The sequence below is a fragment of the Sesamum indicum genome, linkage group LG11 (genome assembly GCF_026168435.1).
Source record: "Sesamum indicum cultivar Baizhima isolate 11 linkage group LG11, ASM2616843v1, whole genome shotgun sequence".
NCBI lineage: Eukaryota > Viridiplantae > Streptophyta > Magnoliopsida > Lamiales > Pedaliaceae > Sesamum > Sesamum indicum.
In genome coordinates this window covers 12021369-12037967 of record NC_142667.1, presented here as the reverse complement: position 1 = coordinate 12037967, position 16599 = coordinate 12021369, and the positions used below count along the sequence as shown (strand labels likewise).

Here is a 16599-nt window from a genome sequence, read left to right as displayed (position 1 = left end):
CACATGAGAAACTTTAGTTTAGAATGGTCAAAATGATTCCCAAATAATTATGCAATGACTTGCATTTTGACACATTTGATACATGTGTTCAAATTTGACATATAAAATCATTATATTTCTTTCTACGATTAAATTTATTTTAATTCCAAAGGTTGACGGAATGATGTCAGGTCAGATTGGCCTCATTGTATGGGGTCGATTTATCTAGTGAAAAGTCATACATTTGAAAATTTTCCTCAGGCGAGCAATAGCCATGAACAACAAGCGGGAATAGTTCTTGAGTCCGATAAATTTGTGAAACATCTTGCGGATAAACATAAGAAAAGTTATCTTTTAATTAATAATGTATTTGTTTCCAATGAGTAAAAGAAAGAATAAGTTAAGTTAAAATTAATTAATATGACTGTAGTATAAATAATGAAGATGAGAAAGAAAGAGATAAGATCTTAGATAAAGAAGGGAAGAGGTGAGAGGCAAGAAGAAAAGGACAAAAAAATCATTATATTTTTAAAAAGGATTATTTTTATAAATATATTAAATATTATACCACGGTATATTTTTTTAAGGTTCTCACAATTTATTAAATTATATATTGGTACCTGAGAATATTTATTTTTTAAGGTCCAAGAGAAATATCCAGTCTGATTAACTTAAGATAAAATATAATTAAATGACCAATGATTACTTTCAGTCCAACTGAAACTATTATAATCAACTCATTTGACACATCAATAATACCCCACATCTCGAATGACATGTCGACCTAAGGGCACGCGAAGCAGGGGATGAGTCAGCCAACTGAAACTTTCGAAATAACGTCAACGCACAACTGCTTTCCCTTGAATAAGTTATATTTTGTTGTTGGTGTGACAAGTTTTGTTCTTACTTACGTGGGACACAAATGACATGACATACAACTGAACCAATAATATTCATGAAACTAAACTTTTCAAAAAATTCGAGAATATTTGAAATTTGTACTCAACCACCTATCCGCTTCTCCCATTCAACTTTTATAAACGTCTAAATAGGCTGAAAGATTACTTTATATTTCGATTCCCCACCCTCAACTTTCCACTTACCTACAGCTTACTTAAGCTCATTTCTTTGCAAAACCTTTCATAGACTTTTATAAGTATTGTTGCAACAGTTATTGACTTAAATATGAAGTGCTAATTCCTATTTTATAGATTAATTTTTCGATAATTTAAAATTTTTAGCCGGTCCTTCAATATTAAACGATAGTAGTGGATTGTGGTAAGTATCATACATAAATTATACGGGCAAACTTGCAATCTGAATACAAATTCGATATTTTGTGCAATTTGACATATTTTTCCAACAATACCTTTTGAGATTGAATTTCATTAAAATCACATTTTGATAAAGAGAAATAATTTCTAGCTTTCAACCACTACGATTATTTTCCGTCTAATCACTCATTATGTCCATTAAATTATTCATCACTAATTTAAAAAATGAAATTAATTATGATATTAAACTTTGTATAATTAATAATTTCATAATCAATTATGGGGAAAAATTGGGCATGGTATAGATTACATAATATTGTAATTATGAAGTGGATTAGATGATGTGTAACAACAAATACCATCAAATCACCTTAATAAAAGAAGTCCAAGAAAAGGGAAAGGGAAAATGAAGCCCACTTGAGAGAGACTAATTTAATTAATATAACTAATTAAAATTGACAGCTACATATTAGGTGGTGAGATAGCTCCATACCAACTTTTTGATTACCGATTTTACCCTTGAATAATTGGCATTTTCTTATGCATGCAATCCCCCTTTATTATTTTCTCTATTCTTATTCTATATTAATATAAAAAAATATATCTAGTTCATAAACCACGATTTATGATATTATTTTTTTAATAATACTCCGAGATTTATATTATTTTTTCTAAATATGGTAAAATTAAAATTATATATTTTATTTTTATTTAATAATTTACATACTTTTGTACTTAATATTTATATTATTAAATATTTTTTATTTTTTATTTTCTCATAATATGATTATTGTTTTAATTTTATATGTTCGGAGAGATGGCGTTGGATACTGACTAGTTGGGGACGCTGTGGTACGGGTGGTCCAGTAAAATGAAATACATACACTAGACAATAAATACGTACAGTGATAATAGTCCATCTGCTTCTGTCTCTCATTCTTTTTTTCTCTCTCTACAGATCAGATCAGCAGCAGACGCTCACAATTGTGCTTCCACTCCATTTCTCGTTTCTAACGTGAGTTCATACATCTTCATCCCCCAAGTGTCAGCTGAAGTGCACTCACGGACCATGGTTTTATGCGGAAATCATTTGCGGTTTCCGTTTACCTGTTTTATGTAGTTTTTTATCGAGATTCTTGATGTTAAAATTGCGTTTTTGAATATGAGCCTTATTGGTTTCTTTTGCTTTTGATTTTTTGTTTTCCGACTTTTGGTGGTGAAATGCATGTAATGTGCTAGATCAAACGGGTGGCGGCGGGCCTTCTTACTTGGTTGTTTTGAGTTTATTTATTTTAATTGAAAGTGTAAGGATGCGATGTTGGACTGTAGTCATAATCAAAGAGAGAATTGACGGCCGAACTTACGGGATAGAACATTTTTGGTTTCTATGGTTGCATGTGTGCTAGTTGTAGTCTACTGCCTGTATTGAAATGCATTTATTTTACATCAATTATTGAGGTTTCTGATTAATGTATCAGTGATGAATTTTGTGTTTATTTAATGTAAATATGTTTGCATTTCAGTTTTGGGTGACTTTTTTATCTGGAAAGTTGGCACTTTCCAATTTACTATTTGGTTAGAACACTTGCTCTTGTTCTAACATGAAGTGCATCATCATATAAGTAACTCTTTTTTGGTCTGCTCAAATCATATTTTGCTAGTGGTGTTTATCTTGGGTCTAATTTTCTTTAGAATTTATTGTCTAGGAGGCTGAGTGCTAGATTGAAGAGAAATAAAAAATTCAGGAGCAAGATAGAGCAAAGGTAGAAGGAGAAAACTATAATGTGGAAGTTGAAAATTGCGGAGGGTTCAAGCCCCTGGTTACGCTCAGTAAATGGACATGTTGGCCGCCAAATTTGGGAGTTTAACCCTAGTCTTGGGTCTCCTGAAGAGCTAGCCGAGATTGAGAAGCTTCGCGAGGAATTCCGTAATCATCGGTTCCAGAAGAAGCATTCTTCTGATCTATTAATGAGATTTCAAGTTCAGTGAGGCCCATACTTAGTTTCCTTCCTTTTACTGTTATAATCTGCTGTTGTTTATGCCGGTGATCTTCTCTGATTTGTTTGCAAGATGCCTGAAGTTTGTGTTTGCAAATGAATGTTGTTGCAACTTCTTGATTTGTGTTTCTTCATGGTTTCCTTTACTTTTCGTGTATTTCTTAAACGGTAATTTAACCTTTACAACCTTAAATTGCAAAACTGGTAAGCTTGGAATTAAAGTTGTGCGTAATTAAGAAAATAATGTAGAGTGTTGGCAATCTGGTGCTGATTTGGCCACAGCTAATTGATTCTTAACATGGGCTGAGATTGGGACATCAACAATGTGAATCCATGGCAGTTTCATACCTATAAGTGATGACCTCAGAAATAGTATATACTGTCAGTTATGCTTACTTGTCTTATTTGTTTGGTATTAATGACTGTGTTATGTAGACAAAACAAGAAGAAACTCCAGTGGAAATTTTGGTCGTTACTAATTACAGTGAGTATATATCAAACATCTAATCTGGTAGACAAAGGTCTAACATAGGTGGATAAATTTTGCAGGTTTTTAGGAACCTTTTGATAAATTATTTTCTTTGTTGTGGTTGATATCTGTTTGTTGAAATTTGGTTTAACATGCTTCTGTAATTAAAGATGTTTTTGAGTTCTCAAGATGATTTGTTCAAGGTAGATTATCTTTATAACTGGTCTATTTCTGGATGCTACAATAGGAGGACCTACCAATGTACAAGTCATAAGAAAGGAAAAGTATTGATGCATCTAACATTCTGCTCAAAGACAAATTCGCAAGTCTAAAATAAGATGTGGTTCACTATGTAAGAAACATTACTAATACTCGGGACTTTAAGCATGCTAACAGCCTTAAAGGTCAAAGTTAAAGCTTCTTAATTTAGATAAGTAATGCAAGTTCATCTGCATCCAATCTGCTCCCATGAGAAGGATTTGAAGTCGCTAAACAGTTGCATCATAGTTTGAGCCTTTTTCTTTTCCATTTGGAAAATTGAAACAACACTATGTTCTCCTCCAAATTTGAAAGAAAAAAAATCTCCTGCAAAAAGCTAAAAAGTTGTGACTCGTGCGTGCCAATTTATACATGTCAGATTGATTCTTAGTAATGTCAAGGACGTACCATTAAATTTAAAATAACCTATATTGGCTTTAGTGTTTTAGTCCTGGTTTATCTAATCTCTGAGGTACCAACCGATGTTTGGTTTTATAACTATAAATGTTGATAGTCTAAGCTACTCGTTTTTTTTGGGACATTCTTATGCAACTCACCATGTAACTAACTTTAACTTTTCATTTTGAATATTAGTTCTCCAAAGAGAATCCAAGCACCACAAATTTGCCCCAAGTAAAAGTGAAAGATATTGAAGATATTACAGAAGATAAAGTAGCTACTACACTAAGGAGGGCCATCAGTTTCCATTCAACCCTACAGGCTCATGATGGTCACTGGCCAGGAGACTACGGCGGTCCAATGTTTCTAATGCCTGGCCTGGTGAGTCTTGATTTTGAGATTTGATGCTTTCTTAGGCTCAATTGCACCCTAGATGTCTGAAAGGAAGATGGTCAACTTACATTCATCTTGTTTTCTGTTCTTCAAGATTGAATCCTAAACATAAATGCTCAGCATAGTAAAATTGCTTGAGGAATGTAAGACAATGAATTTATAGTTATTAGATACTTCCGTCATTTATATTTATGTACTTGGATCCAAATAACAAAATAAAGCTTTTCTCCATGGAGCTCTATTAACTAATCAAGATTCAGACAAACCTTTAGTATTTGAGACGATGTGTATGTTTCATTGGCCATATATCTGTGTTTTCTTGACAATTAGGTTTCTGAAATGGTACCAGTCACCTCGGGAAGCAACCAATTCAGTAAATTTTGAGAAATAGTGTTACATTAGTCAAATTTTTTCAACCTCTGTTTTTCTTCTTTATGTACAATTTTATGGAACAGGTTATTACATTATCTATTACTGGGGCGTTAAACGCAATATTGTCAAAAGAGCACAGGCGTGAGATTTGTCGCTACCTTTACAATCATCAGGTGAAAACAGTATTCAGCATGTTAACTTATGTTACCTTGCTTCTACAATGTATCAAAGCTATCTGCTATTTTAGTTATGATCTGTACATTTAAGGAACAGCATGTGTTAACTGCTATGTATACAATATAACAACAGAACCCAGATGGTGGATGGGGTTTGCATATTGAGGGCCCAAGCACCATGTTTGGTTCTGTTTTGACCTACGTTACTTTGAGGTTGCTTGGTGAAGAACCAAATGATGGAGATGGAGCAATGGAGAAAGGTCGAAACTGGATTCTTGATCATGGTGGGGCCACCGCAATAACATCATGGGGAAAGATGTGGCTCTCGGTTCGGAACTCATCTCTTACATTGCTGTTTGTGTGTTCTGTTCTACTTGTGCTCTGCATATGGCAACAATTGATGCCTTCTCCTTATTTTATCAAAACCATTTAGGTACTTGGAGCCTTTGAATGGTCTGGAAACAATCCTCTGCCACCTGAGATTTGGCTTCTTCCCTATATTCTTCCATTCCATCCAGGTAATGTTTGCTAGTGTATAATCATTTTCTCTCTTTTCTTTTTGTTTATTTCGCAAGTGATGGTAAAACTTTTCTGGTTGTTTCCTTTATTCATGTAAAAGTGAAAGTAATATATATTAAAATAATCATGACTCCTTGCTGTCTGCTCCATATTGGTCCTCCACTTGTTTACTCTACAAAAGTGCAGGGAAAGGTTGCACCTTTTACTTATGGGCACTGGGGTGGTATTGATCTTTACTCTGGCAGAATATTCTTTTGTCCTGTCCTTTCTGCAATCAAACTGATGGTTATGCTAATATGATACAAATTAACATTCTTTATGCAATTATTTGGTGGACTTGAGATTCTGGGGCTGAGAGAGATAATGAGGAATTGTTTGTTGCTTTTTTATAATAAATGTCCAAATATATCTAATTATAATGATAGTATGTCATACATGATTTCACAATTAATGTAACTTTGAATTGTCAATTGGCAAGTCTGGACTCTATAATAAACTCTTCCCATTTCTTCCCAGTCAAATCATTCTACTAATTTATCTCTTAATGATGTCATGTCTCTTTTGAGGTTTACTTGGTTCAACAGAAAGTATCTCACTAAGTGCATTTTGTATACTGTTTTGTATATGACACGGAGACCTTTCTTTCATTTGTACTGCAGGAAGGATGTGGTGTCATTGTCGAATGGTTTACCTTCCCATGTCCTATTTGTATGGAAAAAGGTTTGTCGGACCTATTACACCCACAGTTCTTTCTCTGAGGAAGGAGCTTTATACTGTTCCATATCACGAAATAGACTGGGATAGAGCTCGCAACGAATGTGCAAAGGTTGGTAAGAGCTATATATTTCGAACAGTTCTTGGTCGTTTGTAATCAGTATCATAAGCAAACTTTGGAAGAGGTCTGCTAGCTTTCAGTTGCAAAATAGCATTCAGTCTTTGCATTATCCTAGATGCTTTTCTGTGTTGGTGCTAAATATTCTTTTATATGTCTTTTCACTGCAGGAGGATCTATACTACCCACACCCTGTTGTACAAGATTTACTTTGGGCATCTCTTCATAAGGCTGTGGAACCTGTTTTGATGCGTTGGCCTGGGAAGAAGTTGAGAGATAAGGCGCTTCGCACTGTTATGGAGCACATACATTATGAAGATGAAAACACTCGCTACATATGCATAGGCCCTGTAAACAAGGTACATGAAACATTTATTATGAGTAGGTCAGAAAGGAGTTGGAATCTTTTTCTTTATAAACAATTGGAATTTTGTTGAATATGAAACAATAAATGATCCAAGCAAAAAGCTATAGGAAGACATTTGTTGATGCACATCAAATTATATACTTTTATGTGAGACGAGCATTTTCGTGGAGTGGTTAGTGAATCTTCCACACGTAAATATTGCTTATTTTGATTATTTTATGCTCATATGCAACATGTTGCATAATGTTTCCCGAAACCTTTTTCTCTTTGTTATGAACATTATCTTATCCATATAAGTCCTTCACGTCACATCTTGGTTGTTTCTTCCATTGATTTCACTAAATGAAATGAAAGCCAAAATAGTTTAATTGCTCTAACATCTTACCATGTCTTCTGCAATTTGAAACTTTTCCAGGTGCTAAATATGCTTTGCTGTTGGGTGGAAGATCCAAATTCAGAAGCTTTCAAGTTGCATCTTCCAAGAATCTATGATTACCTGTGGCTTGCAGAAGATGGCATGAAGATGCAGGTTGATTGTTAAATATACACAAATCTTTATAGTAATGTTCTTTCTTCTGCTTGTGTTTTTCATAATCATCTAGAAGAACATCTTGCCTTTTAAATCAAAACTGATCTTACTTATTAATGATGCACCATGGTTCAAACGGCAAATGGTGTGAGGCCAGTGCCAAACTTTAAAAATGGCATGACCTTGCTTATGGCGCATCTTCAGTCAGATTTTCTGAAAGAAGGGGGGGGGGGTGGGGTGGGGATGGGGCGCTCCCTGTTCTCTCTCAGCAGCAGCTCCGGCATTTCTCTCTCAATACATATATTACACTTCTTCTTTCTTTCTTAGGGTTGTCTTTTGTTCATTTCCGTTTTCTCTCCTTTCTTCACTGGGTTTTGTTTTGTTTGCCAATCTTTTACTAGTCCTTTCTATCTTCTAGTTTTATCTTTTTAAGTTTTGGCAAATTTTTAAGATTATCACCATTGATTTAGGGTTAAAATTTTTGTACTTGCTTATTGAAATTATTGCTAAACTATGTGAGGTTATTGCTGAAATTGCTCATCTCGCCACAAATAATCTTAATTTGCTGATGTAAATTTTCAGATTGGTTAAATAATGCTAAAATTGCTAAACTATTGCCCAATTTATTGAAATAAGTACTGAATTTAATTAAATGATAGTTGGATAAATTTGTGTATTAGTTTTGTGGACGGCTACTAATATTTAAATGTACCGTCTATTTAACAACTGTACACCTTCTTTCAATAAGGTGCGCTCTGTGCCCTGTGCTATGCGCCACGGCTTGCCCGTGGTCTGCCATGAGTCTTTAACAACTATAGTGTCATCAGATGTAGATTCAAGAGTCTATTCCATCTATTTCACCTTCTGCTCAAGGCTCTTAAAACATAGCATCCATTTTCACATACACAATCGAGTCTGTGCTGGATAATACCGCTGCCTTGTGATGCATGACTTCAGTTTCAATGTCTGTGAGACTTGCCGGCGGCACTACATCTGTGTCCTTTATATGTAACCTGGGTTTGCAAGTTCTACATTGTTGCTTAGATACCATTTTTCAAGGCAGGCCATGAGTAAATCTGTACATATTAAAAAATGTCACTATTTGTTCTCTTCAAAAAATAGCACTTAAGTTCACAGATTTACGATATGGAAGGCACTCTTGTTTCAATTAGTTTTATCACATCACTTTTATCATATTTGATGATTGTTGCAGTGTGGTTTTCTTTCAATGACCTATAGCAGAAATAATTATGAGGTGGAATATTGCATTTCAGGGGTATAACGGGAGTCAGTTGTGGGACACTGCCTTTGCTGTTCAAGCTATCATTTCAACAAATCTTGCTGAAGAATTTGGCCCAACTTTAAGAAGAGCTCATACATACATAAAGAATTCACAGGTTAACCTTGAGTTCTTATACCATTCACGAGTTCTAGGTGCTTATATGTTACATTTGATATTTCTGTTGGTTATCTTATTCCTTGTCCTTGCTTTTATAGGTATTAGATGATTGCCCTGGCAATCTAGATTTTTGGTATCGTCACATTTCCAAAGGCGCCTGGCCATTTTCAACAGCTGACCATGGTTGGCCTATTTCAGATTGCACTGCCGAGGGACTGAAAGTAACAAGTTTAATCTGAAAATTCTCTTTTCCACATATTTGTATAATTTAGTTAAAATACCCTGGTAACTGTGCCCATTATTTCAGGCAGTCCTTTTACTGTCAAAGTTGCCAGCAGAAATTGTTGGTGAACCACTGGATGCAAAGCGCTTATATGATGCTGTTAATGTTATTTTTTCACTACAGGTATTACGCTTTCATTATTGCACTTCAATGAGTTAATAGTTTGAGTGCCAATGTGTTTGGCGAATAACTTATTTCCTGCTAAAGAAAAGCTTCTTTACCTTTTTCTTATATCATGTGATATGATTAACTATTCAGGATATCAATGGAAAACTTCGGTCAGAAATTTGGAAGTAAACTTGCTTGATTATATGATTTGAAGCATTGTCCTGTGGATTTTAACAGAATAAATACGTATGATATTTTTGGGTAATGCTAGCGGCAATGTGGTTTTCATCATGTATAGAAATATTACTTTTTGAGAGCTTAGAATTTAGTTTTGTAGCAATCTTATTGACATAGCATGACTGCTGGGGCTGACAATACTTTCGTACTTCTCTTGAGGAGCTGTAAACTTTCTAGTGTACAAGCCATCAAGATAGAACTATTAGCACCGCAAAAATGCATAAGAATATACAATATGCAATGGAGATTCTGTAATTTCAAGCTTTGTCCTGGTTCTGTTTCTTATCAGTTATTTAAAGTGGTTGTCATCACTTGCAATTGCATGCTTACCTAGAAGTTTTTGGGTAGAATATGCTGGAAATTTGGATTTGGCTTACTGAAACCAATTTAGACAATGTTGATACTGAGTTTGAGCAGCAGCTTAAACTGTTTAAGAGTAGCTGCTTAAATTGAAGGTCTATTATCCTGCAGAAGTGCTTTTTGGATGCGTCAACAGATTAATTCAAGTAACCTAGCTTAGTTAGAAACTTGTCTAGATTTTGGTAGTCACTGAAGTTTTTCAAATTTACGAACCTAAAGAAGTCTACAATGTCCAACCCATCATACCATGATCAATATTAGTAAAGCAACAATAGATTAAGAATTGAGTATGGAACTGAAGATGACTTCTTCTGTCAGCAATGGGTGAAAGCCTGGCCCTATCCTCCCACAACCGGCCCAAAAGGGTCATGTGAGTTTTAATTTTTTATTAGTCCTTCCTGACTGCATATGGCGTATTAGATTATATATATTTATCTGACAACATTTTCACAAACATGAGAAGAATTTTTCGGCATATTTGCAGAATACGGCTGGAGGCTTTGCAACGTACGAACTAACAAGATCCTATAGTTGGTTGGAGGTGTGTCATTCTTTTCATACACCTTGAACAAGATTTTGACAACTATTTTGTTGTATTTTACGTTCTTGAATACTTTTTAATGTACTTCAGAAATGATGTATGTGCTGCCGTCTGTTTACATCGGTAGTTTGGTTGTTTGACAGTAACACTAGCTGAAATTGAACCCCAAATGAAAATGATTTTGAGGTTTGTTTGTTACTGGCACTGCCAGTGTCTGTCTAACCTCTGGGCTGTTCTTGCATGCACGCTGAGCAATTTATATGGTTTTGCTTCAGTCTCTCTGTCTGCTGATATGCTCTTGTAGATCTTCCTGATAATTTACCAAAACATATGGAACATCCATGTGTTAATCCTTGACATGATTTTGCCATCCAGTCATATCATATGTGTTTTACTTTAGTGATTGCTGTCTAAAGGCAATTCAGTCATTCTCAGCCATTATGGATTTTACACTGTATACAAACTTTTAAAGTTTCCATTGCTTCAGTATTGTTATATTAACCTTTAATGTGATTCTGTATGTTCTTGCAGCTAATCAACCCTGCTGAAACTTTTGGTGACATTGTCATTGATTATCCGTAAGATGTCTCTTTTTGCAACAACCTTTTGATGGTTATTTGTTCTCTACACTAAGTCATTAAAAGTATTCAGATGGGTCTGTTGCTTTAGTACCTTAGCTTTTCTGTCTGTAGCTCAAGTATTGTAACTCTTGGTAATACAAAAAATTGAGTGGAATTGCATAAGACTGACTATATATGGCAGGAGAGTTTGGCATCTATAGCTCCAATCCTCTCTTGATATAGATTCCTGAGAGAGTTGGTAATGAGCATTACTTTATAGCAACCATTTGATCAAATTGAACTTCACTGACTTTGTAGCTATGTTGAGTGCACCTCGGCTGCTATTCAAGCATTAACTGCATTTAAGAAACTATACCCTGGACACCGAAAAGAAGAAGTGGAACGCTGCATCGAAAAGAGTGCTAAATTCATTGAAAGGATTCAAGAAGCAGATGGCTCCTGGTTAGTCTTCGTTTTTTGTCGCTTTCCTCTTCCCAATACTTTGTGGAGCACGAGTTAAACTTGATAATACATGCAGTTGCATAACATTATAATCTTCCTTGATGTTTGGCTTATTCATAAATTTCTTCAGTTTTTTGCATTTCTTCATGTGGTTTAACTTTGATTTAGCAATGAATTGTAAGTTATGACTGAAACCTTGTGATAGGTATGGTTCTTGGGCAGTTTGCTTCACTTATGGAACATGGTTTGGTATAAAAGGCCTGGTGGCTGCTGGGCGAAGCTTCAATAATTGTGCTGCCATTCGCAAGGCTTGTAATTTCCTGTTGTCTAAACAGCTTCCCTGTGGTGGTTGGGGAGAGAGTTATCTTTCATGTCAAAACAAGGTTGAGAATTTCTGAATTAACCTTAAGTTCTTTCTCTTATCTGGGATGTGTGAATGTGTTGCCAATTTTAATATTTTAAAAAGGGTTAATTACACTTATAACCCTACTGATAATTCAAAATTATACTTTTTCCCAAAGAAGTTTCAAAACTACACTAGTACCCCTCCGAAATTTTTCTATTTATACGTGACCCCTTTCTTTAAGATTTGGACGTTTAGCAAAAATATTATATAAGTTTCCAAGTTTACCCCTCATTTAGCATTCCCATATAATATTTTTATACTTATAAAGTGCTAAATGTAATATATAAACTTAAAAGGGTGTAATTGTAATAAAATATTATTATCGAATTATAGCTATTGATAAAATATAGTTATTTATGAATGGAAAACCTAGTCACTTTTTTGTACTTCTTTTGTTTCCTATATTTGGGGTGAATATATTTCCTCAAAGCACCACATGGAGTACTTGAACAAGATATTTTCAAGAAATAGATGCAACAACGATATAACCTCACTTCATATGCAGGATGTAAAATAGCACCAAAAGATGATTAGTATTTCATTCATTTATGACTACTTTCTATCCAAGAGCTATAAATTCGGAACAATATTTTATTACTATTGCATTCCTTTTGACTTTATTTATTAATTTATCCAAGTATAAAAATATTATAGGGGAATGTTGAATGAGGTGTAAAATTGAAAATTTATGTTTTTCTTTTTTTGCTAATGTGAGCATTTTCCGTCCTAACGAAGGGGGTCACGTGTAAATCAAGAATTCTCTGAGGGGGTGTAAGTGTAATTTTAAAATTTCTTTGGGGAAAGTGTAACTTCGCATTTTCAGAAGGGTCTAAGTGTAATTAACCCTTTTAAAATTTTTCTTAGTTGCATGTGATTATTATTATATGAAGAAGTTAGATAAGCAACAAGATTGGTTGCCCAGGGAGTAATTTTCTAAAAGAAGATACTTGTTTGATGGCAAATGTTTTGAAACACAATCTTGTGAAGTTCTTTATATCAGCTTGTACAACTGTAATGTAATTTATAAAACATGATGTTTCATCTATCAGACAAAACAGAGAAGAAATATATTAGAAGCGTGGGTGAAAGCAAAGGGAAAGCTCATATTCTGAAATGTTAAAACTGTCGACAAGATCGATAACTAAGGACTATAACCACAACTCTAACCAAATAGCAATCTTTCATGATTAATAGGTTTGGTTAATTATTTTCGGTAACCTTAAAGAAATTCTTATCAAGTTGCTGGTAATTTCAATCATGCTAGTGAAAAACCTGTCGGTTTTTTCTTTTTCCTTCTTTGAAAGTATTTCGCAAAAGTGGCATCATCACATAGATGAGGACTAAAGCTTCACCTACTGGTGGAATCAATGTGAATTGATGTACTTTATCGTTGTTCTTTTTGGTGTCGGAGGAGAAATATATTAAGTCGATATCTCAGGAATATACTGAAAGGCAATAATTCCCAGTTTTTGCCAAGTTTCTGAAGATGGTCTTTGATGCTAGAAAATTTGGTACTCTATTGGTTTAAAGTGAGGGAGCTATACTGAAATAATGCTTTAACCATACAGGTGTATTCAAATCTTGAAGGCAACAGGTCTCATGTGGTAAATACGGGATGGGCTATGCTGTCTCTCATTGATGCTGGGCAGGTAAAAAATTTTGGCCAATAACTTTATGCATTACAGTTTATTTTATCTTTTTCTTTTGTTTTGATTCATGCCCAAAGTGTTAAGTGGTTTACTTGATCATTTTATATTTTAACTATTAACATATGAGAAATAATGCACTTACCATAACATACGTAAATGTAAAACTTGAGATAGTATATTCAAATTAACACGCCAGCATCACGAGTTAACTTTAGAACAAAGTCCAATTGTAGCTTTTATTCCATATATTTAAATGGAAATCTATTTTTTCTTGCTCTGTTGCTTTCCTGCAGGCTGAAAGAGATCCCTTGCCATTGCACCGTGCAGCAAAAGTCCTAATAAATTCTCAATGTGAAAATGGAGATTTCCCGCAACAGGTAATTCTATTAAGCTGTGCTGTTTTGCAAGTTAGAAAGCTGAATCCTTACAGTGTGCACTGTATCTAAATTATATGTTATGTGAGTATGATTATCCACAAGATTCTAGCTCCGGATAGTATATTCAGGGAAACTAGATTATATATGCATGCCCTGAGACGATTCAATCAATTATTTATTTTGCTCTATTTGTTCCTTTTAACTGTTTGGGGGTAGTTTCTCATGGATAACAGGAAAAGGGTGCAAATCTATCCTTCTGATAGCACTATCTTACCACTACATACTAGGACTAAACCCTACCCAATACAAACTGAACTAACCATAAACCATGCTCAATCCAAGTTGTATTATTTCTGGTAGATACTATAAGGTTTCATTTGATTACGTTTTCAATTAAATCCTCTTGTTAAAACTCAGTTGAAAAACTAATTGATAATCCAGGCATTACAGGATATACTGAGAAAAAGAGATTGCTAGGGAAAAACTATCGAACTGAATGGACTCGATAATTTGTGATAGAGAAGTTGGGAATAAAATTATAGATGGACAGATATGTTCGTTTGGCTAGACCACGTCTTCTTGTTGATGAATGACAATGCTGATGGACAGAGAAGAGGACCATTGGAAACAGAATAAGGATGCTGGGGGATCATATCCTCCTTTGGGGGCGGCAAGGGGCACTGATAATTTATGTCTAAAAACTATTCTGCCGCCTGTTCTCATTTACATAAAAAAAATACATAATGCAAGAAACATTTTTTATATGCTTCTTATCCTACAAAAATTCACATGAGGGCTTTCCTGCTGTTAGACATGCACCTAGTATGTTCCTACACTCTTTCATATTACACAATCTCCCTGGAGGCTAAACATCCACAAAGCACATACTCTTCGCTTCATATGATTTATTTAATTTCCTCAGAGATCTTTCAAGAAACACTGTTTCCTAACCCTTTATATGTTGCAAACATGAGGGCTTTCCTGCTGTTAGACATGCACCTAGTATGTTCCTACACTCTTTCATATTACACAATCTCCCTGGAGGCTAAACATCCACAAAGCACATACTCTTCGCTTCATATGATTTATTTAATTTCCTCAGAGATCTTTCAAGAAACACTGTTTCCTAACCCTTTATATGTTGCAATTTTCAGGAGATCATGGGGGTCTTCAATAAGAATTGCATGATTACATATGCTGCATACAGGAATATATTCCCAATTTGGGCCCTGGGAGAATATCTTACCCGAGTTCTTCAACCCCGATGAATCAGCTGCTGACCAATCCTGAAGGTAGTTTTGGCGTTGTCGTTATAGCCAATCTGATTCAGTTTTCTGTTTCCGCCGAGCTAAAACAATTGGCCAGTTACATTCTTGTAGCTCATCTACAGTCCTAGTTGGGTTTAGCAGTCAAGGCCTAGTTCCCACCTTCGGACTTTGTTTTGCTAGTTCCCAATCACGATGTTTGTTTTCTGGGACTTTTGCGAATACAGGTGGAGTAGTGTCATGAACACAGCGCAGAGAGTTCAATTGGGCACCACCAAAACTGGAGCTAATAATATTAGGTAGCACGAGTCATTTGCTAAACTTGATAAATTGCAACAGAATAAATGAAGAAATAAGAAGACGACATTCATGGGTTCAATCATAATGGAAGTCGTCGCTCTTATGGCAAACAAAAATAATCATTACAGTCCGTCGTAACTATACATGTGTGTGTACAAACGGCTGAAAAAGATCAGAAAGAAAGCCCATGTACTAGAAAGGAGGACCATAATTTAACATAGTACTATGTCCTTGTGCACAACCTGAATTATTGTGCATCGTATCATCTCTCTGAGACAGGGAGAGGTTATTATTATTTTTTAAATAAGTTCTCCAAAGTCAAAATTCTATAGTACTTATTACATAGTGAAATAGAAATGTCTTTTCTAAAACAGAAATTTTGTTACAAAATACTACCTTCGTATTTAAAGTATTAATCTCAAGGTGCATAAATAAGATGGATTGACTCAGAATCGACACGGATCAGCTAGAGTAAAACTCGGCCTAGGACTGACCTATTATTGTTCATTATTGATCTTGGGCCTCCGAATGGGCCCAATTGAGTTTATTTTTAAACTCAAGCTCAATTTATGGATCGACCTGGTTGATGTTCGGACCAAGCTCAAATTAGGCCCCCATTAGGTTCGGATATGCTTGTTTCATTTTTTTTAATATTGAGGTCTTCTTATAAATAATATTTATAATTATCTTTTGAAATAAATAAATAATAAATTAAACCATACAAAAATTTGTATATAGAAAATTAATAGTTAATAATATATAATGAATTAAAAAAAAAAGACCCAACAGGCCCGTCCCATACTCGATCCAAGACCAGGTGGTCTTGGACCATTGGATTGGGCTGGTCCTATCCCAGGATCGGCACGGTCCCAAGTGAATCTGATTGAATTAGCATAGTTTTTTATTGATTCAGTTAGGTACTGAATTGGGTTAGCTCAACCCAATCCATTGCGTATCTTAATATTAATCCAATAAACACTAACTCCCAACCATTACGTTCATATCTGATCAAACTAAATAAGATAAAGGGATAATTACACTCTTCTCACTTGAAGTTTGGTGTAATTATATGTAAACCTCCTATAGTT

General features: G+C 34.7%; 1 protein-coding gene across 1 annotated transcript; it reads left to right on the top strand.

Annotated features, from left to right (window-relative positions):
* Positions 1 to 2110: 2110 nt before the first annotated feature.
* CAS1 (cycloartenol synthase 1) lies at positions 2111 to 15452 on the top strand. The gene is made up of 19 exons (XM_011095732.3): positions 2111 to 2268; positions 2960 to 3233; positions 4572 to 4757; positions 5225 to 5314; positions 5451 to 5645; positions 5751 to 5835; positions 6496 to 6662; positions 6839 to 7027; positions 7451 to 7564; positions 8839 to 8961; positions 9062 to 9184; positions 9271 to 9369; positions 10436 to 10492; positions 11024 to 11070; positions 11371 to 11514; positions 11720 to 11897; positions 13489 to 13569; positions 13863 to 13946; positions 15101 to 15452. Exons 2-19 carry the CDS (start codon positions 3036 to 3038, stop codon positions 15212 to 15214), a joined length of 2274 nt encoding a protein of 757 aa, XP_011094034.1. The 5' UTR covers positions 2111 to 2268; positions 2960 to 3035; the 3' UTR covers positions 15215 to 15452.
* Positions 15453 to 16599: the final 1147 nt, after the last annotated feature.